The following is a 24,210-nucleotide window of genomic DNA, read 5'->3' as shown; positions in this document are numbered from 1 at the left end:
TTTGGGCACTACACTTCAGGGAAGACATAGATAAATTAAAAAGAGCACAATCAAAGTGATCAGACAGTCTAGAAAAGATAATTTACAGGGGAATGTTGGAAGAACTGGGAAAAATGTGTGTGTTGAAGGAAGAGATTTGATAACTCTTCAAATACAGGAACAGTGGTTAGTCAAGAGGATGATGATGAACTACACCTTGACCAGAGAGAACAGGACAAGAAGTAACAATCTTAAGTTGCAACAAAGGAAACGTAGATTGAATATTAGGAAGAATTTCTAACTATGAGGGAGGTTAAGTATTGGAACAGGTTACCTGGAGAGGGTGTGAAATTTCTATCCTGGAAGTTTTCAGGACCAGGCCAGACAAACACATTTGTCTGGACTGGTTTAGACAGGGATGATGCTTCCCTGAGCACAGGGTTGGACTAAATGACCTTCTGAGGTCCCCTCTAGCCCTATGTACAGGTTTGAAATAGTGCAAGAAACCAAATTCTTGATAAGGACTTCTATATTATTAACATGGCTTTGTTGCAGAGCAATTATTCTCTAGTCAGAAGGACAGAATATCCCCCATTACATCATCCTTTCTTGGTATTTGAACCACAGATAAACTCCACTGGGAACCTTGTGGACAGAAAAGAGGAAGGCAAATGAGAACAAGGATGGACTATCTCTACAGATCAGGGATGCAGAAGCATGACCCTGGTACAAATCTGGGGCAGAAAACCTGGAAATTAATTATTGAGTCTTGGCTGAGAGAAACTTTTTCTCCATGCAAAAGCCTCTGCTAAGCCCAGGTACTCAGGCAGATTTTAGAGGTGAGAGAGGGGTGCCATTGAGCATAAGGGATCACTCAGACAAATTTTACCCTATGACAATACTGAAGCGCCACAGAGCAAAGCCAGATTCTCTTGGTTGCTTTGCAACACTCCAGCAGAACAACATGGTCAAATTCCAATCTGAGACAGCCAGTAGAGAATTCCCATTGCATAGGGGACGGAAGCTTTTCCCTTCAAGTGCTTTCTTGGGTCAAGAAACATATTTTCTTCCTCTGTTACGGATCAGAGGTTTTTTGCATGGATAAACTTAAGCTCGACATACAACTGAAAAAAATACAGGAGTGTCCCAATAATAGTGAAAATTGCTTTCCCTGTGCAATGCCAGAGCTACCTTCTATCATAAAAGCTAAGACTAGATATTTGTATTCATATGTCTTTTATTTTTCACCGGATTTTCTATTGCCTGAGAGACCAATTAATTGGTCAAAATAACAAGAAGTCTGGTCTTTTCACAATATTTCCACATGTGGAAACTAAGAGTAGTTCTTTTGTTACTTTAGTCTCCTAAATGGTTCCCTATAATATTAAAAAAAAACAAAACTTATTAACAGTGTGAGTATAAAAATACAAATTCTAGATCCTACATACACCTCCATCAATAGTATGTTCAGGAAGAGCCACATTCTGCAAGGAAATAAGCAACAAAGACAGTTGAGAAAGCTCAGCATATTACAGATTTAGCCCTAACAGCAGATTTCACTTGCCGTCAATTAGCTGCACGTTGGTTAATTAAGCATTAAAAAGGTGCTGGTTCTACTTTTCCTTTCACTTACACCACAATAACTCCTCATTTCTCCTCAAAAGAGAATCAGGCATATGTATATATTCAGAGAACAGAATGGTCTGCTTGGAAATCCTTGGCAAATTTATTTGCTGTTATTTTGGAGGAACCAGATTTGTGTTTAATAGTAATTGTCACACTGAACCAAAATGTTATATATATTTGAATAAAAAAACATAAAGATTCAGACATATATCTGTGAACTTATATTTGAACAAAATAAAAGATGCAGAAGAAAAAAACCCCTGTAAAAATACCTATGTTTTTATTCAGTGTCTGTTTGCTGACACTGCATAAAGGAAAAACTAGATTCTAAAAACTGAATATAAAGGAACTGGGTTATGGGTCTTTGGAACTGATTCTATATAATGAAGCTGTTTTTAAGAACCTACCAGCAGGTAAGATGTTACATGACAATTTTAGCAGCAAGTTTCAGGAAGATGATACTAAAAAACAAGAGTGTCCTTCTAAAATATGAGTGCCATGTGGGGAAAAAGAATACATATAAATTCTTTTTTCCTTTTTTTTACTAGGCACTGAAAAGTAGCACTTTCCTTCAAAGTTACATGATCCCCTAGATGCTCTATAAACCCTGTTCCATTCACACAGGCAAGAGGACCATACAACTTAAGGTGGATCACTTTTTGTATCATCAATTCCATCAGGAACGTGTGAGTCCAGTTTGTGCCATCAGGTGACCAGAAGACACTTTGAAAGAAATATCAATAAAAAAATAAAGTGCATATTACTTCAAGTAGGAACTATGGGCATGTCCCCACAAGTGGAAACTTGTGTTTCTCCAGGGACAAACAGCAGCAACACAATGTATGCTGCTGCTACTTGTCCTTAGGGAACATCTATGCCACATGCACTCTGGTGTGCAGCACTGTGCTGTGGGCGGGGCGCTTAAACTGGGGTCTTGGGGGCCTCCAGAAGCTGCAGCCCTGGCACTCCTGCAGAGAGGAGCTTGCATGGCAGCTGAAGCGTGGCTCTTATTGGCCAACTCCAGTTTTGGGTGGTGCTGCCGCCATGTGCGTCACCCCACTTATTTTAGGCGTGGGTTTTTTTGACCCTGGGAACAAAAAAGCCACTCTGCACTGCAAATTATCAGTATGGGAAATGACTGCATGTGCGGTGTGTAGAGCCACAAGTGGGTAGATGGTGCCACATGATGCATGTCCACACTTGCCTGGATGCACCCTCTATATTAAAAATAATTCTCTGCAAAGTAGTTACATGTTATATGCAACAGTTTCAGGTCAATAGAAAAAGACATTACATGACTCATGTATTAGACCTTTAATAAAATTTGAAGGACCACTTACTGGTGATTCAATGTCCTCCAGAAGTAACACTGAGCAGCGTTCACACTTCAACAGAGTCTGGGCCCGGTGCATGATTTTCTTGACAATTTTCTCTAAGTCTGTCTGTTCCTCAAAGAGATCATTAACCACCTCCAGCAAAGCCTGCATAAGATGTATGTATATATATTTTGTTATAGAAATATTTATCTATTTATTTGTAAAGATATGCAATCTTGCTGATTTCAATTACAATAAAGTAAATCAAGAGTCATGCCTAAGTCTTCATTTAAACAAAATTCCCACCGACTTCTGTGTCAGCTGACTTAATGGAAGTTTTCCCTATGGAAGGAATGAGTAAGAACTACTCATTTTGCCTCAATGGTACAATCCGACTTCAAATACGCCAATGGGAATTTTTCCTTTTATTTCAGTGGATATTGGATGGGCTCCAAGTGAGATCATCTTAAGGTTTCACTAGAATGTTCATACTTCATGGTCCTTCAAGGCAGTATGGAAAACTCTTTTAATAAAAAGTGCACAGATGCTAAAGTCTGGTTTAGTTTCATTTGACTGAAGTTTGCTTTCTAATATCTGATGATGACAACCTTAAAACAGTAATCCTGGCTCTCTGGCTTTTTCATTTATTTTAAAATATATATTACATTTTCAGAGTTAGAGAGAAAAAGTATGTAAACAATTTTATCTAACTGACCCTAAATTCAACTAACATTTAATGTTGATAAAATACAATGTGAACACTTTTTTTCAGATCAAAAACAGGTATAAAACATCAGACAAATAAAACAATTCCACATATACCCTGAGGCTAAGGGGATATCTGAAGGTTCCCTGAAAGATAAAAATCCCATCAGGCTAGATGCTCAGCTTGCATAAATTGGAACAGCTCCCTTGAGGATACAGTGTGCTAATTTATACCCTCAGAAGATATTCTACCCCATCAGGTTTGTGGCTATTTTCTTCATTATGAGGCTTAAAAGATTAATTATTTTAAGATCTTTCAGATCCAAGTACCTTTATACCAATTTTGCTAAAATTGATCATTTACCAATTTCAGAGAATGTGTATGTGTGTAAAGTGTATCCATATTACTAAACTTAAAAAATATTAGCTGTCAGAACCCTGCTAATGAGAAAGTCAGGTCTAAAAGGAGAAAATCTTGATTTTCATAGGTTATAGTTCAAACCATTCACATGTCTCTGTGTTAGCTGATTTAGAGACTGCTCTGTCTTGCCAAATCAAATTAAGGAGGTCTATATTTGCAAGACAAATTGAATTACTTTCCATATAAAAATAACAAAACAGTCAATTTGACAATAGGGATGATATCAGAACTAGCTTGCTTGAATGCCTATGGAATGTTTTGTTAGGCAACCTTTACTTTAAATAGCACATACAGCTTGAGCTAGAAGCAAAACAAAAAAAACAGCCCTCAAATTTCACCCAATTTAAATGGGGTATCCTATGGAATGGAATGCCTTGAAGAAAGTAAATAGGTAATAAAAATCAATCTATCAACATTTTACATATAATAACAAGGAATCTTCATTTTCTCTGTTTAAAAATCCCAGATTCTGTGATTAAAAACTGCAAAATCCATGTTCTTGCACAATTAAAATGGAACATCACTATATGAGAGAGAGAGAGAGAGAGAGAGAGAGAGAGAGAGAGAGAGAGAGAGAGAGAGATCAATCGAACAAGTTTTATTGATATATTTACAATTTTAAAGCAATTTGGAAGCCTACCAGTGCTTCAATCACTATAATAAAATAAATTCTAGATACCCATAAATTTTGGTATTTGATTTTGTGTTTTTTATCATGGAAATTCAGAGCTCCCCCTGCCCCCTTTGCTCTCAGAACACAGGTCCAAGCACCTAACTCTCTACCAGTGTTCCCTCTAAGGTGCACGCATGCGCAGCCGCACACAATTAAAAATCTTGCTGTGCATGAACTTTTTCCTGTCGTGCACTCACCTACAGAGGAGCCGAGCATGCAGTGCAGCAGAGGGACCAGGGCCGGCATGGGACACTTAGGTAAGCTCCTCAATGCAGGGCAGGCAGGAGCTCCTCCCTGAGACAGGGCAGGGGCTGGGGACTGGCACAGGCTCCACCGGCTCCAGGGAACTGCTCTACACCCCCACACCGCCTTGGGGAGCGAGGAGGCACGTGGTGTTAGGGCTGGAGAGCAAAGCAGTTCCCTGGAGCCGGCAGAGCCCACAGAGCACTGCTCACTAGCTACTAATGGAAAAATACTGAGCTCTACAGCAAGCTATTAGGGAAAGAGAAGCCCTAACAGACCGCTAAATGGAACAGATAAATGTTTGGCTGCTGGTTATATTTTAGTCTTGACAAAAAAAATACTTCTCTTCAAAATCATTGTCTGTTCCTCACATCATAGATTCCCTTTGGCACTTTACCCCATTTTAGGGGGAGAAGGGGAGAGGGAAAACACCGTGCCATAGCAAGGTGGGGACAAGCAGGACAACTGGCCTGGGTGCTGAAGTGAAGGGGTGCTAATAGGTGTTGCCTAGCCAGTGTGGGGCATGGGATGGAGCCGTGAGCAACTCATTTGGGGGGCATGGGGATGCAGAGGGGGCGGCTCCCACTGCTACATGCATGGGCAAACATGGGGGGGGAACTGCTCTGCGGGCTCCACCAGCTCCGAAGTGGCATGCTCACAGACCACTACTCCTTAGAGGGAAGATTGCTCTCTACCCACAAGCCCCTGGCCCTGATGGTGCCCCTCACTCCCCCCTCTCACAAACCCCCAACCCCGATGGTTCCCCTTGCCCCCCACAACCCCCTGCTCCCCCAGGCCTGCCAGAGGAAGCCCCCAGCTGCCAGAGCGATGGGGCCAGGGACCCAGGTCCACAGGCCCCTGTTCCCCACAGCAGTGCCTGAGCCCCACCTGCTGCAGCCTGAGTGGGGAGCAGAGCACAGAGCCTGGTTCCCTCCCAACTTTGGGGGGGTCACACAGATCCATACATGGGGTGGGGGATGGATGTAGGGGTGGGCTGCCCACTGTGGGCTCATGCTCCCCACCCTGCTGCCCTCCCCCATGGCCTCTCCAGCCCAATAAGTAGGACCTGGTACAACAGGGCAGAGTGGGGCTGGGTGGGGAACCTGCTTGCCACTGCGAGCTCCATACTGCCCTAGCAATGTGACCCCTGCCTGCCCTGCAGCAGCGAAGGGAACAACTCTGCACTGCTGCCCCTGCTGCTGCTGGGCAGGCAGGGGATGCCTTGCCAGAGAAACATGAGGCTTGGAGAGGCAAGGAGGTTCTCAACCTGGCCCCACTCTGCCCTGCTGCACCAGGTCCCATCTGTTGGGCTCCAGAGGGCCTGGGGGAGGGCAGCAGGCAGCCCACGCATGCACTTGCCCCATGCAAAGATCTGTGGGACATGGGTCCCCCTGCCCCGCCTGGGAGTTCACACAGTTGCAGGGAGCCAGCTGCCCCTCTCCTACCCCCCACTGATAAGCTGCCCACAGCCCTGTTCTCTCCTCGCTGGGGCCCTGTGGACATGCATTCTGACCTCAGGCCTCAAGCCTCACACACTGCCCAGCTGGGCAGCAGCCCCAGGCCTGCTCAGCTCCCTCCCTATGGGGGCCTCAATCCCCACTCCTCCCTCGCCAGACTTACCTGCGAGAGCTTCTCCCCAGCCTGCCTGGTAGCTATGTGTATATACATGCACATGGCGCCCCCTCTCTGACCCCCCTTCTATTCCCCCCAGCCTCTTGGAGGATGAAACTCTGCCAGCCTGTAAAGAGTTCTTTGCAAAACTGCAAAATCCATGTGTTTCTCCATTAAAATGAAAAATCTGCATTTTTCTTGGATAAAAAGGGATAATCTGCATTTTTTTTCCTGATTTTCTATAAGAAATGGAAAGCCCAGATCCTTCATCATGACCCTCCAAATTATAGACTAGAGCTTAAAACTATGGGGAAGGAGAGACTCCTAATGTTTCAATTGGGACATAAAACACAAGTTTTTAAATCATGGCAAATAATAAGGGTAAGCAAATTTAAAATTATGTTATAACATATAGCAAGGGTGTCAGACTCATTTGACCCCACAGGCTGGATCTGGCCCACAGGGCTTCTTGTGGACAAGATGACCAACCTCTTGTAGTAGAGTGAGCGGCAGCAGCTTTAATCCCTCCTGGTGCTGGCGCCAGCACCAAATTTCTGGCTTAGTGGTTTGGATCCAAAGGTCCAGATCACAAGAAGCCCACAGTTAAGGCAATTTTTAGAAGTTTATGAGACCTATTCATTCTGACTTCTACAAAGCAAGTGTAGTTGGAGAATACATGGTGTAAAATCTTGGCCTCACTAAAGCCAAAGAATGATCTGATCCAAGGTAACAAAGATCCACCTTCACAAAAAGGCAAAATCCATTTTAAAAAAAAACAAAACAAAACAAAACATAGTACCAATACAATAAATGTGAACTCTTCAGAGCATTTCCATGGCAATTTTTATTTAAGAAATTGAAAAGCTACATGATGGCGAGTTTTAAAAGTTACAGTTTTAAGTCTATGGAATAACTTGCATTAACTCTTCAATGGTGGCCCCAAATATGAGTTTTACATCCCTCTAGATAAACTCTAATAAGTACTTGGGTACTTGTGAATACCCATTTTCATAGATACTTATCAACCTTATTTTGTAAGTTTATTATAAATCCTAGATGCTAGATGTTTGATATTTTGGAAATTTAAAAAAGTTTTGGATTCATGGAAAGGTAAGTCTTTCATGTTGTAAACACCCATATCAACAAAACAACAACATGAAACTGACAACATGCAATAATAGTTTTCAACAACAGCATATTTAGTTATTGCTTTCTAAACTTAATATCTGAAGAAAATGTATCTTCTATAGTAAAGTGTTTGGATTATTTTGAAATATAACATGTTTGTTTCATTAAAACAGCCTGTTTTGCAAACATTTATGCATAGCTAGAATTTGAGGGGGAAAAAGATGTGACAGTGTTTCATAGCTGTCCAAGGTGCTGCTTTCTACTTACTCTGCTTCTGTCATATTCCTTTCTTGAAGCAGCAAATAGCTGGGCATTAGATATGGCAATTCCACAGAATGGGAGATACATCTGCATCACCTAGGACAAAGATAAATATGAAGTCATTAAGAAATGCTATTGAAATACAAAACCCCTAATTCTTGCTATGAAACCCGAGGACAGTCAACACTTCACAAAAGATGTTCAGGACCCTTACATTTTTCCATACAAAACCAAAACAATGCAAAATAATGATTGGCTTGTAGTGATTGAGTAGAAAAGAAACGACACAAAAAAGTTTTCCCTTAAACCAAACAAGAACAAAAACTATTTGGGTTTATGAATCCAATAAATTAAATTGCAGTGTTCTCAGCAAGACTGAAATCTCTGTTACGAAAAAGACTGTATTAAAATACTAGAGTTTCCCCAATTCAGAGGAATTGTTCCTACTGGATTCTACTATTTCTGTTTTGGTAATACCCAAAACATGCAATGCCATCAGAAGATGACAAGATCAGTACAGACTGATGTTCCTACTGAGTTTCCTTAATAATGGACTCGGTAGGTACCAAGTTGAAACAGAACACATGAAATCAGCTGTAAAAAGAAGTAGTTGATTAGGTCTCAGAGAAACAGGATTTAAAATCAAATTTTATAACTTATAGGGGAAAAGGAAAGCAGCAGATTCAGACTGGGTCGGAATGTGATGAATAGGAAAGAGAAGAATGTAGCATCTCATGTAGATGTGCCCAGTGTCTCACAGTACTGAGCCCAGAACAAGGGATATGCCAATGTCACACACCAGGCAGTCTCTGGTCTGAGGGAGAGATAGAGAGCAGGTGCAATGTATTTAATACTTTATAATGATAGTAAGAGTTAATAAAGGCTCAGAATTATTAAAGTAATACACTTCAATCATCACATGGAGAATTATGTTGTTTTAAACCAATGTTATTTGGTAACATTTGAGTGCATTTGGCAAAATCAAATCTTTCTGCCACTCCTGTCTTTTCTATACTGTAAGATTTAGGTACCTAAAAAGCCTCTGGCAAAGCCATAATATAGTAATAAAGATATCACTAATGGTAATCACATTGTTAATAGTTATTTCTTTCCTGCAAAAATCAAAGAATGAAGAAGAAAATAGTTATTACATTTTGGCTTCAAATTACTAAATTAAATATGCATTTATTTTTGCAATACTAAAACAGCTTTTTCATGCATTTTGTTATGCTTTAACCGACAGAATTTTTGAAGTATTATTAAAGCATCTATCTATGTGTTATCATGGTTGACTATAAAACATCAAGTCATATGTTTGCATACTGTATATTTTAGCCATATATTGTAAGGAGCTACACTTCAATAGTTTTGCTCTGAAAAGAGAATGCAAGTGAATTACTTCATGGATGTTTCCCTATGAATATGAATAATATTTCTTTGTTTGATTGAGGGGTAAGTAATTAAATATAAGGATACAATAATATGCAACTGAGTGCAACAGAATATATATAATTGTAATGCACTGTACTTCTATTTTCCTCACCGCTGGTGATACTAAAAGGCATATGTTTAAATAGAATTGTCTTGGTTAAAATAAAAGGCACTAAGCACTTCAGTGATATCATTCACAGTATACCATTTTTGACAGCTACACCTCTGGCACAGAAGTGGTTTAACAACAAAAATATTGATTTATAGGATTACTAAAAAAAGCTAAAAAGCCAGGCAGAGTGACACTAATTAATTAAAAAATTATTGCAGTCCATATTATCTGGTTGAGCGTGGTGTCATTCATGAGTTGAGAGAGCTAGTTAGCTGCTGAATATCGGCAGAATGCAGGGCAGGGTACCACCTTATATAAATTAGTCTATAAGGTGCCCTGCCTTTTGCCTGACTTCAGAGAAATAGTAAAGTTTCATAGATTCAAAGATGTTAATGCCTGGAGGGGACCTTACAAGGTCATTAGGTGCAGCCCCCCTGCACCTGGACAAGAAAGACTGCTGGGACCAGATGACCCCAGCCAGGTGGGCGTCAAGACACTTTTTGAAGATGGCCAGGATAGGTGACTGTACCACCTCTGGAAGAAGTGTGTTTCAGACCCTCGGTGTTTGATTCACAGATTCATAGATGCTAGGGTGGGAAGGGACCTCAACAGATCGTTGAGTCCAACCCCCTGCCTGGGCAGGAAAGAGTGCTGGGCCAGGTGCCCCCAGCCAGGTGCCTATCCAGCCTTCTCTTAAAGACCCCCAAGGTGGGAGAGAGTACCACCTCCCTTGGGAGCCCAGTCCAAATTTTGGCGACCCTTACTGTGAAGGAGTTTTTCCTGATATCTAGCCCAAACCTGATCTCTGTCAGTTTGCGCCCATTGTTCCTTGTTACCCCAAGAGCGTCTCCAATCCCTTGCTGCTTCTCCTAATGAATTTGTAGGCGGCCACAAGATCCCCTGTCAGCCTTCTCTTGCAGAGGCTGAAGAACTCCAGGTCCCTCAGTCTCTCCTTGTAGGGCCTTGCCTGCAGGCCCCTAACCATATGAGTGGCCTTCTCTGGACCCTCTTGATTCTATCAACATCCTTCTTGAATTGTAAAGAAGTTTTTCCTTATGCCCTTTCTGAAGTGATCTTCAATCTGTGTGTGTGCCCATTGTTTCTTGTCTTCCCCTGGGGTGCCTTGGTGAACAGATGCTCCCCCAGGCCCTGATGTATGTCCCCAATATAGACTTCCACCAAGTCCCCTCTAAGTCTTCTCTTCTCCAGGCTGAACAGTCCCATGTCTTTCAGCCTCTCCTCATATGACCTGCTCTCCAGACCACTAATCATGCGTGTGGCCCTCCTTTGGACTCTTTCAATCTTCTCCACCTCTTTCCTGAAGTGCGGCACCCAGAACTGGACGCAGTACTTCAGCTGTGGTCTCACCAAGGCCAAGTAGAGAGGAAAAATGACATCCTTAGTCTTGCTTGAGATGTATCAGTAGATGCATGCCAGTGTTTGATTTGCTCTGCCAGCTATGGCATTGCATTGGTGGCTCATATTCATTCTCTAGTCTATCATGACCTCCAGGTCTCTTTCAGTTGTGGTGCTGGCAAGCATAGTACTGCTGAGCCTGTAATTGTGTTACAGATTATTTCTCCTCAGATGGAGCAATAACCTGAGGAGAAATAATCTCTATGTTAAATACCATCAGGTTATGATCCGCCTACCTCACAAATCTGTTGAGGTCAGCCTGTATCACCAGCCTGTCAACGAGTGTGACCGCACTTCCTCATAATTTGGTGTTGTCCGTGAACTTTGCTAGTATACTTTTAATATACGAATCCAAATCATTGATGAACATTAGGGCTTTGCAAAATTTTGACAGACATTTTGCTTCAAATGCATTTTGAGCTCAAAACACCAAAACTGAAATAAAACACAAAGCTTTGAAACAGCTTTGCAATGAAACAAGAGCACCTGAAACATTTAAAACATTTTGAAGAGTTTCGAAGCCAGGCTTGCAGGGAAATACAAACTAAGGAGAGGGAGGGGGAAGAAGGGGGAAGGACTGCTCTGATATCTATAGCTGGCCAGTGACTGTGATCCTTCCCTGAGGTCCTTTCCAATCCCAGCGCTCTGGGGAAGGGCCAGAGGAACATAAAAGCATTGTTTGAAAGGAGCTTTGTCAGCTGTGCCTTTGTCAACTTACTGGGCTGTGTCCTCCAGCAGTATCAGGAAGGCTCTCACTTCCTACTTGCTTGTCTGTTCCTAAGAAGTGGGATCCAATCATTTCTGAAACACCCTAATACCCTTTACTAATCCATTCCTCTCAATTTATTCCTCCCCCAAAATCCTCTTTTTGTTTTTGTTATTCTCTGTAATTCTTTCTCCGCATAAAATAAATCTGTGTTTTCCCTGACAGTCTGCATTGACTATGCAGGAAAGTACAACATATATTACAGAGTATATATTTATATATAACATAAATACATACATAACATTACATTACAGAAACACACACACATTTTACACCAAACATGAAGCATGCTGGAAAGGCAGCTGGCCACTCTTCTGGCCAGGGCAGAAGAGAGGGCAGAGGGGGAGCTCCCCCCACACACAAAAAAAATTTAGATGCAGCCTCTTTCCAACAACTAGCAGCCATGCTGCTTCTGCTGCTAGTGGTACCAAGGAGATGGGAGCAGTGTCTGCATTCCTTCCAATAACACCTGCCTAATAACAACCCCAAGCACCACCACCCTGACAACAACAAGCAGCACCAGCATTATAGTCTCCTTCACCCCAATTTCAATTTCCAGCCTGAGCCTTCCAGTGCCAGAGGAAGAGCTGGAGCTGGACCTGAGTGCCATAGCAATGGAAATTCTGGAGAAGGAGGTGGAATCATCTGAGTTTGTGCTCCACACGTCTCATGTTTCCCCTAGAGCCAGTTATCCTTCCCCAGAAGGCACTTGAGGCACCTAATTAGAGTGGGTCCCAGCAAGGGGTCCAAGACCCTACAGGGTTTAGTGGGGTCCATTAGGGCTGTAACTGAGCTGAAGCTCAAGGGCAGCTTCCTTATGTATTATCTTTTCCAACAAAATGTGGCGGCCGGTGAGAAGAGAAGGGGTTCGCAGGGTGGAGCTGGCACGGTCACAGGGCCCTAGGGGTATCACAGCCATCTCTAGGGACCCTACTTCATGACAAAATGCAGTTTCCCAGAAATCCCTGTATGTATCTCCTTGAAAGCTGGCAGGCTTCATGGCCTCAGAAGGGGCTAATATTCCTGCTGTTTTCATCCTGCTCTGCCTTAACACACACACACACACACACACACACGTCATGAGTTTTGCTCTGAATAGTTTGAGGTGCAGCTTCCCGGAAACCCCTGTACCTATCTCCTTGAAACATGACAGGCTTCATGGCCTACCATCCTTGCTGTTATTACTTGAATCAGGCAAGAAATGACAAAGTTATAGCCATTTTTGTGATTCCCCATTAGGGCCTGTGAGCAAAAGTACTGAAACAGCGACAAAACAGCAAAACAGCGTCAGTGAAACGAAACAACAGTGCTTCAAAAACAGCAAAATGAAACACTGTCCCTTCAAAAAGGCAAATCTGAAATTGAAAAGAAACACTGCTTTTTTTGCACAGCCTGCACTAGTCCAAGTACCGAACCCTGAGGGATGCCACTAGTCACCTTCCACCATGTTGACTCAGTTCCATCTATTAATACTCTCAGGGTCCTACCTTGGAGCCACTTACCTAATCACCAGACCATAAAAAGTAGTCAAGGCCTCATTTTCCTGATTTTACCATGAGGATATCATGGGAGACAAAGTCAAAGACCTTTCTGAAATGCAAGTATATCACATCAGCCTCATTTTCTTTATCCAGGTGGTGAGTTACCTAATCGTAGAAAAAAAAAAATGAGGTTAGTCAGGCGTGACCTGCCTGCAATGAAGCCATGTTGGCTGTCCTTTAGAATACCACCTTCAGTTAGCCTATCAATAATGGATTCCTTAATAATTTTTTCCAGGATTTTCCCAGGGATTGAGGTCAAATTGATGGTCTGTAATTCCCTGCGTTCTCCTTTCTCCCTTTCTTGAAGATAGGCACCATATTGGCCCTCTTCCAGTCTTCTGGGACCTCTCCTGAGTGTAATGAATCCTCATATAGCTTTGCCATAAGTCGTGTGATGTTGGCCAATTCTTTTAGCACTCGTGTGTAGTTCATCCAGTCTTGCTGACTTGTACATATCCAGCCTCTCTAAATGTTCCCCCAGAAGATCTTTGCCAACTATGGGAGGGTGATCATCTTTATCATCTTGTATCCTGTCAAGCAGGCTAACACCCTTAGGTTGGTGGAATACTGATGCGAAGTATTCATTTAGGAGTTTGGTTTTCTCTAGAATATCAGTTATCAGCAGTCCCATGTCGTTCATCAGGGGCCCTGTGCTTCCCTTATTCTTTTTCCAACTTCCTACATATTTAAAGAAGGACTTTTTGTTGTCCTTGATTCCAGTTGCCAATTTGTATTTGGTTTCTGCCTTTGTTTTCCTAATCTGCTCCCTAAAGGTGTGGGCTATTGCTGAGTACTCCTCTTTGGTGGTAATTTCTGACTTCCATAAGTTTCTCTTTTCAATCTCAGGAGGCCTATGACTTCCCTATTGAGCCAAGGTGGTCTTCCAGCCCTTTTGCTGCCTTTCTTAAGAAAAGGAATGGACTTCCTTTGTGCTCCTAGGATTGCTTCCTTGAGAAATGACAACTCTTCTTGTACTCCCTTCCCTACTGGACCATGGTCCTGCAGGGCTTTGCCAACCAATCTAAGCTTGTGGAAGTCAGCTTTCCTAAAATCAAGGATTTCTACCCTACTGACTGATTTCCCTGTGTTACGGTGGATGCAAAAAGTGATCATCTCATGGTCACTGTCACCTAGTTTCCCTTCAGTCCTCAGGTTGCTCACTAGATTGTCCCCTTTGGCCAGAACCAAGTCTAAGAGTGCCTTACCCCTGGTCGGCCCATAGACTTCTTGAGTCAGATAGAAGCTTCACACTCTCAGAGCATGGTCATTTTGGGTAACTTCAACTACCAAGACATCTCGTGGGATGAGCACTCAGCAAGATCTGATCACTCACAAAGCTTCCTCACTTGCACTGAAAAGCTCAATCTGTTCTCTAGAGCAGTGGTCTCCAAAGTTGGGTGTGTGCACCCAAGGGGGTGTGCAAGACAATCCATTGGGGTGCAGGAAGAAAATATTAGAACTTCTATATAGATGTATATTTATATAAATATACATATATTGGGGGTGCATGCTCAACATTTTTTTTTACTGATAGGGGTGCACGATCAAAAAAGTTTGGAGACCACTGCTATAGAGAATTCCTGGTGGATCTCTTCCTCCTGGTTTGGAGGTCTGTAGTAAACTCTTATAGTCAAATCCCCTTCCCTGTGTGCTCCCTGTATCTTGACCCAGAAGGTTTCAAGTCACCCTTCTTTATTGCCCATCTCTGCTTCTAGGGAGGTGTACTGTTTCTTCACATAGAGGGCAACTGCTTCACTCTTCTTCCCAACATGATCCCTCCTATGCAAGATGTAGCTCTGTATGCTGGTGGTCCAATCATAGCTGGAATCCCACCAGGTCTTCATAATCCCTATGAGATCATATTGCTTGTTGGTTAGCAGGAGGGTTAGTTCCCTCTACTTGTTCCCCATGCTCCTGGCATTTGTTTACAGGCAACTAAGCCTGCCATTAGAGGTCCTAGGCTTCCTGGTGTGCTGCGTAAAATCCTATCCTTTCGCTGGTGTCAGAATATGTTTCATATTGTTCCCTGGTTTGCTGGTTCCATGGTTGTCACTTCTTGGCCTTGTACTAGTAGTCACTGATAATCAGTCTAAAACTTGAGTTTGTAAGAGTAAAATTCATAGGTTTCATAGACATTATTTCATAGATTTCATAGACATTAGGGCTGGAAGGGACCTCGGGAGATCATCGAGTCCAGCCCCCTCCCCAAAGGGCAGGAAGTCAGCTGGCGTCATAGGATCCCAGCAAGATAAGCATCCAATTTACTCTTGAAGGTGTTCAATGTAGGTGCTTGAACCACCTCCGCTGGCAGACTGTTCCAGACCTTGGGGGCTCAGACAGTAAAGAAATTCTTCCTTATGTCCAGCCTGAAACGGTCTTGCAGGAGTTTGTGACCGTTCGACCTTGTCATCCCTTGGGGGGCTCTGGTAAACAAACATTCCCCCAGATCCTGGTGGTCACCCCTGATAAACTTATAGGTGGCCATCAGATCACCCCTGAGCCTACGCTTTTCCAGGCTAAGGAGTCCCATGGCTCTCAGCCTATCATCGTAAGATCTGTTTTCCTGACCTCTGATCATGCGCGTGGCTCTCCTCTGGACTCTCTCAAGCTTCTCCACATCCTTTTTGAATTGTGGAGCCCAAAACTGGAGGCAGTACTCCAGCTGCGGCCTCACCAAGGCCGAGTACAAGGGGAGAAAGACGTCCCGGGATTTGCTCGAGAAGCATCTATGGATGCAAGCCAGCGTTTTGGTCGCTTTACTAGCCACAGCATCGCATTGCAAGCTCATGTTCATCTTCTGGTCAATGAAGACCCCCAAGTCTCTTTCTTTTGTAGTGCTATCCAACGTAGCACTGCTGAGCCTATAAGGAAGCTGCAGGTTTTTCCTCCCAAGGTGGAGAACCTTGCATTTTTCAGTGTTAAACACCATGAGGTTCTCGTCCGCCCATTTGCTGAGCTTGTCCAGGTCAGCCTGGATCACCCACCTGTCTTCTGGCGTGGATGCTTTGCCCCAAAGTTTGGTGTCATCGGCGAACTTGGCCAGTCCACTCCTGACTCCAATGTCCACATCATTAATGAAGATGTTGAACAGGATGGGTCCAAGGACAGAGCCTTGAGGGACCCCACTGGTCACAGGGCACCACGATGAGTGACTGCCATCAATTACAACCCTCTGGGTCCGACCACGGAGCCAGTTTCCCAGCCAGCAGATCGTGGTAGAGCCAAGGCCGCAACTGGCCAGTTTGGCCAAGAGGTGATCATGGGATACCAGATCAAAAGCTTTTTTGAAGTCAAGATATATGACATCAATTTCTTCTCCCTTGTCCAGGTGATAGGTCACCTGGTCATAGAAGGAAATGAGATTGCTCAAACAAGACCTACCCGCAACAAACCCGTGCTGGCTATCCCTTAGGATGTTAGCCTGGGCCAGTCCATCAAGGATGGCCTCCTTAATAAACTTTTCTAAGATCTTCTCCAGGATAGAAGTCAGGCTAATGGGCCTGTAGTTAGCCGGATCCACTCTCCTCCCTTTCTTGAAGATCGGCACCACATTGGCCTTCTTCCAGTCTTCGGGCACTACACCAAAGCGCCAGGAGTTTTCAAAGATCCGTGCCAGGGGCTGGGCTATGACGCTCGCCAGCTCCTTGAGTACCCTGGGGTGCAGATCGTCAGGGCCGGCTGACCTGAAGGTATCCAGCTTCTCAAGGTGTTCCTTCACGAGGTCAGCATTTATGGAGGGTAGGGGATCCCCATCACCCGGATCTCCCTGTCCCATAGCAGGCATGGGCGTCCCATGGGACTGATGAAAGACTGATGCAAAGTACCTATTTAATACATTGGCCTTTTCCTGGGTGTCAGTTGTCAGTTGCCCCATCTGGCTTAGCAGGGGTCCAACATTGCCCTTGCTTTTCCTCCGGCTCCCCACATATCTGAAAAAGGACTTTTTGTTGTCCTTGATGCTTGAAGCTAGTTGGAGTTCAGTTGCAGCCTTGGCTTTCCTGGTTTGCTCCCTGCAGGACCGGACCAGCGCAGAATAATCCTCCTTGGAGGTGAATCCCGTCCTCCATCCTTTGTAGGCTTTCCTTTTTAGGCAGGAGGTCCGCCAGGTCCCTGGAGAGCCAGGAGGGCTGCTGTGCCTTCTTGCTGCCTTTCCTCCATGTTGGGATAGATTTAGCTTGTGCATTGAGGATCGCTTCCTTGAGAAGCAACCACTCTTCTTGAACTGTCATCTCTCTGGGGTCACGGTCCCTGAGGGCCTGAATGACAAGCCTCTTGAGCTTGTCAAAGCTCAAGCTCAAGCTTCATTCATTCTGTCCATCCCCAAATGTGCAATAAATGGGGAGGTCACAGCTATGACTTTCAATCACACCAATGGAAAGACTATCAGTATAGAGCACACAGAAAAATTGAAGCTTATATATCATTCCAAAAGAAGTGAAGGTGTTTTCCTTACTATGCTCAATGAGTAATTAGTAGGTATTTTTAAATTTAAAGCCACTTAGAGATTACTAGCTTCATGAAAGGTAATTTCTTACTAAGATAATTTCTATTTGATCTAATTTGCAGTAATGACTAGGGGGTTTACTGCAACTTATTAAGCACTGCAAACTGTTAATAACACAAACAAACACAATATGTAAAAAAACAAAGGTAGCAGCTTCACAAAACATACGTTTTCATTTGTTTCCACAACTGTAATTTAGGTTTTATGATTTATAATGTTATATAGCATATTAGCAATTGTGCAACAGCATTTCAGCAAAATAATTCAGTCTTAGTAATAAACTAATCTCACTAATCTGTTCAGAATTTGGGAGAGACCACCATTTTTTGTGCCAATTAAAAAGTGGAGGATAAAAGAAGTGCAAGTTAGCAAGAACATACTGTAAAATTACATGAACATATGGGGTCCAGTTAATTGGATACAGTGTCTCAAGACTCACCCTCTAACAGCAATTCTGATGTCCTTGGGCAGGAATTACACTTACCTCACAAATTGACAATGACTCACAAAACATAAAAGGCTGGGCTGAGTTACAATCTGTTTAAAATTTTATCAGGACAAGGAATTTTATGGAGAGAGAACAAACTGAGGAACACCATTTCTATATCTAGTTCCTTTCACCTCTAGGTCTTTTTATTTGTTGCAGGACTATTTTATTCTAGGAACTTTAGAATGTGGACACAAAGAGAATTTTAAAAGACAAAAACAAAAAACATCAAAATGCAGTCACATCCATTCTAATTTTAGCAAGTATCAGTGTTCCTTTACTATAAAAGAGGGAGGCAAAATTTGGCACAAACATACGGCTATTTTTTCTTGCAGAGAGATATTGGTCAGAATTGCTTGATACATCTCCATACACAGATGGGCAGATCTAAAAGTTCAGAGGGAGGGAGGGAGGACAGGAGATGACATTGGTGATGCAGGGGAGGTTTACAGTGCTCCCACCCCCCTGCAGGCCAGCCTACAGAGAATACATGTGGAGTGGGCAGAGAGCAGGAATGACTCATAGGCTCATAGACTGATAGACATTAGGGCTGGAAGGGACATCATGAGATCATCAGGTTCAGCTCTCTGCGCAAAGGGCAGGAACCCAGTAAGATAACCCCAGCAAGATAATCACCCAAACGCTTCTTGAACATGTTCAGAGTAGGTGCTTCCACCATTTCCGGGGGGAGTCTACTCCAGACTCTGGCGACTCGAACGGTAAAGAACTGTTTTTTTATGTCCAGTTGAAAACAGTCTTCCAGAATTTTGTGACTGTGAGGGAGCGGCGACTAGGGGCGGCCGTGAACCCCCTAGCGCCCCCTACCGTCACGTTAGGGTGAACGTGGCACCCTCAGAATCTCGCCCGCCACGACTTTGATGGTTAATATATATATATTGTGGAGGCTGCCGGTTCACTAGTGGACGGTACTGGAGTTACAGTCCCTATTCCAGACTGGGGTATCTATGTGCGTCCCGCCTTAAGGGCTATGCGTGCCTCCAAACCTCCCCCTCAGCACGCCCCAAGCCTCGCAGCTGTTCTGGGGAACGTTTGTGTAGTCCCTCGCCCCTTCGCTCGGGGCCCCTCGCCCCTGGCACCCCTTCGGGTCGGGCTCTACTCTCTAGCCCGTTCCCCGTGCCCTGGGCCTGTCTCCCTGGCGCCCAGCTACTTGCTGGCGCGCCCTGGGTCCGGCTCCCTTAGAGCCGCCTAATACTGGCGCCCCCTTGGGCCGGGTTCTCACCGGCGCCTGGCTAATCGCCGGCTCCGCCTTGGGTCTGGAGCGATATCGCCGCCCTAGCCCCGGCACCCTTGGGCCGGCTCGCTCCCGCCGCCCTAGCCCCGGCGCCCTTGGGCCGGCTCGCTCCCGCCGCCCTAGCCCCGGCGCCCTTGGGCCGGCTCGCTCCCGCCGCCCTAGGGCCGGCTCGCTCCCGCCGCCCTAGCCCCGGCGCCCTTGGGCCGGCTCGCTCCCGCCGCCCTAGCCCCGGCGCCCTTGGGCCGGCTCGCTCCCGCCGCCCTAGCCCCGGCGCCCTTGGGCCGGCTCGCTCCCGCCGCCCTAGCCCCGGCGCCCTTGGGCCGGCTCGCTCCCGCCGCCCTAGCCCCGGCGCCCTTGGGCCGGCTCGCTATCTCTGACTACTTCGCCCCTCTGGGGCCTTGCCCACTCTGGGCTGATACCACGCGCCTAGCGCCCTGTCTCTGCCCCGCTCCGGGGCCTTGCCCTCTCTAGGGCTGACACCGCACGCCTCGCGCCCTGTCTCTGCCCCGCTCCGGGGCCTTGCCCTCTCTAGGGCTGACACTGCGCGCCTCGCGCCCTGTCTCTGCCCCGCTCTGGGGCTAAACACCACCCTTATGGGCTGGGGTCTGTAACCCCGCACACCGCGCCTCCCTGGCGCAATACGATGCCTCCCTGGCACCGACAATAGTGCCCCTGGCACTGTGCCCCTACTGGGCACTGGGAACCCCCAAGCTGTTGGGGGGCTCCTGTGAGGCCTCCTCGCTCCCCTACAGCCTCACCCCGTCCTCCGGTGTAAACTGTAACGTAAACTCAAGCCCTCTGGCTACAACATAAACAGAGGCTCCACACGCCTAACAATAACTCCAAGCCCCGCCAGGGCTCTCAATCCTACCTTCTGTCAGGGTGATCTTGTTCCCACATCATCGCAGCCGGTTAGAGTGGTAAGGCTGCGACCACTAACTCAGGCCGCTCAGCTCAGCCGCAGAGCTCCTGCTCCTGCGGCAGCCAGAAGGGAACTGTGTTTCCAGCTCCGGCCTAAGCTGGTTATAAAGGCCTGGCCCTGCCCTCTTCTGGCCATGTGACCACCTGGTTGCCCCGGCAACCAGGCACCTGAGCTGCCTGGGTGATTGACAACTCTGCCAATCACCCTCACACTCACGGGGCACCTATGTGACTCCGTGACAGTGACCATTTGACCTTGTCTTCCCTCTGGGTGCCCTGGTGAACAGATGTTCTTCCAGATCCTGAGGCATATCCCTTATGTACTTATAAGCTGCCACCAAATCCCCCCTGAGCCTACATTTCTCCAGGCTGAAGAGTCTCATGCCTCTTAGCCTCTCCTCACAAGGTCTGCTCTCTTGACCTCTGATCATGTGCGTGTCTCTCCTCTGGACTCTTTCAAGCTTCTCCACGTCATTTTTAAAGTGTGGAGCCCAGAATTGGATGCAGTACTTAAGTTGTGCCCTCACCAAGGCCACGTAAAGTGGGAGGATGACATCTTGGGTCTTGCTTGAGATGCATCGGTAGATACAAGCCAGAATTTTATTTGCCTTGCCAGCTGCAGCATTGCATTGGTGGCTCATACTCATCTTATGGCCAATCATGACCCCCAAGTCTCTTTTGGTCATAGTGTTAGTGAGTGTACCACTGCCGAGCCTATAGGTATGAAGTGGGTTCTTTCTCCCGAGGTGGAGCACCTAGCATTTCTTTACATTGCACCCACCTTGCAAGACTGACCAAGTCAGCCTGAATCCCCAGCCTATCCTTTAGAGTGACTGTGCTTCCCCATAATTTGGTGTCATCTGTGAACTTAGCCAGTCTGCTTCAACACCTGAATCCAGATCATTTATGAATATATTAAAGAGTACTGGTCTGAGAACTCAACCCTGGGGGATGCCACTGGTCATCATGTGCCAGGTTGACTTTGTTCCATTGACAGTCACACTCTGGGTCTCACCACAGAGCCAGTTCCCTAGAGGATTCATAGTCAAGCTCTTCCTCCTGGGTAGGATGTCTGTAATAGACTCCTACAGTTATATCCCCTTCACCATGTTCTTCCCGTATTCTAACCCAGAGGGTTTTGAGGGTTTTGAGTCACCCTTCTTGGGTGCCAATGTCCTCCCAACAAGGTACAAGGTATAGCCATCTATACCAGGTCTCCATTATCCCTATGAGATTGTATTTGTTATTGCTTAGCAGAAAGGCCAGTTCCTCCTGTTTGTTCCCCATGCTCCTGGTATTTGTGTACAGGCAGCTAAGCCTGCCATTGGAAGCCCTAGACTTCTTTGTGCACTTAAGAGAGTCCCGTCCTTGGGCTGGGGTCCTTGTGTTACCTGACCTGCTGATTATGTGCTTGTCACTTCCTGGGCTTGCAATGATGGTTATCCACCTGTCCCTTGGGATTCTTAGTTTAAAGCTCTGTCAAGCAGGTCAGCCAGTCTGGTCGAGAAAAGTTTCTTTCCTGTTGGAGTGAAGTGGAGGCCGTCTCTTCCCAACAAACCGCTGCCTTTCTCTTTGAAGTGAAGACTGTGATTGAAGAAGACAAAACCTTTGTGATGGCACCAACACCACAGTTGACTTCTTCAATAAGTCTCTCCCTCCTGTGTCCATGACCTGTAACCAGAAAGATCAAGGAGAAAACTACCTGTGCTCCCAACCCTCTAAGCCCAGCCCCCAGAGCCCAGTAGTCACTCCTGACCCGGCCAGGATTGCTCTGAGCTGTATCATTCGTGCCCACATGGATGAGGAGCATGAGGTAGTGGTCAGAGGGCCAGATGAGTTTAGGAATCTTTTCTGTCCCATCCTGGATATGGGCCTATTTGCAGTCTCTGTTTGCTGGTTCTCCAGTCACAGGGAGTGCCTAGAAGGGAAGGGACCACCCATTGATGCTGGTGCCCCCAGCCCTGCCTTATACACTGCACAGCTGTTCCCCGCAGCTGGAAGCCATGGACCACTGAGGGAAATGTGGTGGAGGGGGAAAGATTAGGGACCTGCCCCATGCCCTGGCACCAAGCCCACCACCCTGCACAGCTGTTCCCCACAGCCCTCAGATGGAGCACGGTGTGAGTAGTCTGGGGTTCCTGGGCCTCCATGTCACCTACAGAGGCAGCAGACAGGTCTTCCTTTCCTCACTTGCTCCCCACTTGGTCCCCCTGGGTGTCCCAGTCCAGCCTGGGACTCCAACCGTGATAGAGGTAACCCAGGCATCTATAGCCACAGGGAAATGAAGTGTGTGACTTTCACTGAAGAAGGAGAGTGAAACCATGCCACTGCACCTCCCCTAGATATGCCCCTGTCTACACACAAACCTAATATAGGTGGTTGAGCCAAAAGGTTCAAACTGAGATGCCCCAAATTAGACACCTAAATTTATATACAAGTACCTTAAAAGGTAATTTGATTTTCAGACAGAGACAAAAAGCATCCCCAAATCTTAATGTGTTTCCACACTAGCACAAGAATGTGCAAATAGTTATGCTTCTATTTTATTATCTTTATGATGGTTTTGAACTGTAGGTCAACCAAGACAGCTCATCCACAGAATTTAAGGTAACAGTCTTCTTTTTTGTTTTCTACTATTCATCACCACAATATCAGAGGCCAAAGATTGCAACCTTGTATGCCTAAATGTAGGCATCTACAACAATATTTATTCACCTATATTATAATTGCCTGTTTTTCAAGTTATGCACACTCCCCTCATTTTGATTTCAAACATGCTAAACACTCAGAATCTATAAGTTAGGCATTGATCACTGCACTTTATATTTATTATAAATTGTATTTTGTCTCCTAGTCTAAGTCTCAGTATCCCACCTAATTATTTAGGAAAATAGATATCTGCAAGAGTAGTTTTCGTTTACTCTGGACCCTTTAAGTGACAGAAATGTGAATGAAAATATTCCCAGTTTACAAACTCACGGTTTTGTTGAATCAGGTTTTCCCAACCAAACACTGTCAAATCCCAGGCACATAAATATAAGCACAATAGTGTTTTAAATAGTGCCATTTTTTACAATAAAGTGTAAAGACTTTGGGTGCCAGCTTAAACTGTGGCTACTTCCTCAGCCCACTGGCTCCCTGCTCCATTTAAAGTCTCATTATGGCTGGGTCACAGACAAGAGCCAGATATGGTAGAAAGTTTCTTCTCCTTTCTTGGTGGTCAGAACAAGAACCTTCCTTTAATCCCATTTCCAATTTCAACTAGGTAAACAGACTCTGCACTGGACACCTGTCACTGGACAAGGACCTGCACTGTACACCTGTCACCTGCTAATCTACAACAATTTGACTTTAAACTGCTTTCTACCTACCCAGTCTCTGACCTGAAAAGGTGAAAAAAACAGCCTTGCCTCCCCTCAAAAAGCTGATGAGCACAATAGCCACAATAAACCATTGAGCCCCTTTCTTCTCTGATGATAGAGGGAAGATAGAAAACGGGAAGGCTGGAAAAAAAATTAGATGAGCATGGTATAAAAACACCTATCTCCAAAATGAGTAAATTTTTGCTTTATCTCCATGAATGGCTCAAAGAGCATATAATCACAGAATAGCAACAGTAGGAAATAATTTTATCTAATGCTACCTCTATATAGACATTCAGGCACTGACATTTCCAATTTTGTGATACTATTAGCTTTTTTAGTCATTTCTCTATGAACTGATACCCAGTGATGCTGCAGAAGAGAGGCATACAATATGCTGTTAGATCACTACATTCCAATGATTTGCAACTGTTGCAAAAGAACATGTAATAAGC

General features: G+C 45.1%; 1 protein-coding gene across 1 annotated transcript in view; it reads right to left on the bottom strand.

Moving 5' to 3' along the window:
- The window catches only part of PDE11A (phosphodiesterase 11A), a 262,869-nt gene that overhangs the window by 125,996 nt on the left and 112,663 nt on the right, over positions 1 to 24,210 (bottom strand). The window contains exons 3-4 of the mRNA XM_090045374.1: positions 7,970 to 8,059; positions 2,946 to 3,086 (exon numbers count right to left, since the gene is read on the bottom strand). Of these exons, the coding sequence (XP_089901500.1) occupies positions 2,946 to 3,086; positions 7,970 to 8,059 (231 nt within the window). The remainder of the gene's footprint in view (positions 1 to 2,945; positions 3,087 to 7,969; positions 8,060 to 24,210) is intronic.

Source organism: Crocodylus siamensis, chromosome 4, assembly GCF_052110815.1.
Source record: "Crocodylus siamensis isolate JL-2025a chromosome 4, ASM5211081v1, whole genome shotgun sequence".
Classification (NCBI taxonomy): Eukaryota; Metazoa; Chordata; order Crocodylia; family Crocodylidae; genus Crocodylus; species Crocodylus siamensis.
The sequence above is the reverse complement of the archived record's forward strand: the minus strand, read 5'-3'. Positions and strand labels throughout refer to the sequence as shown.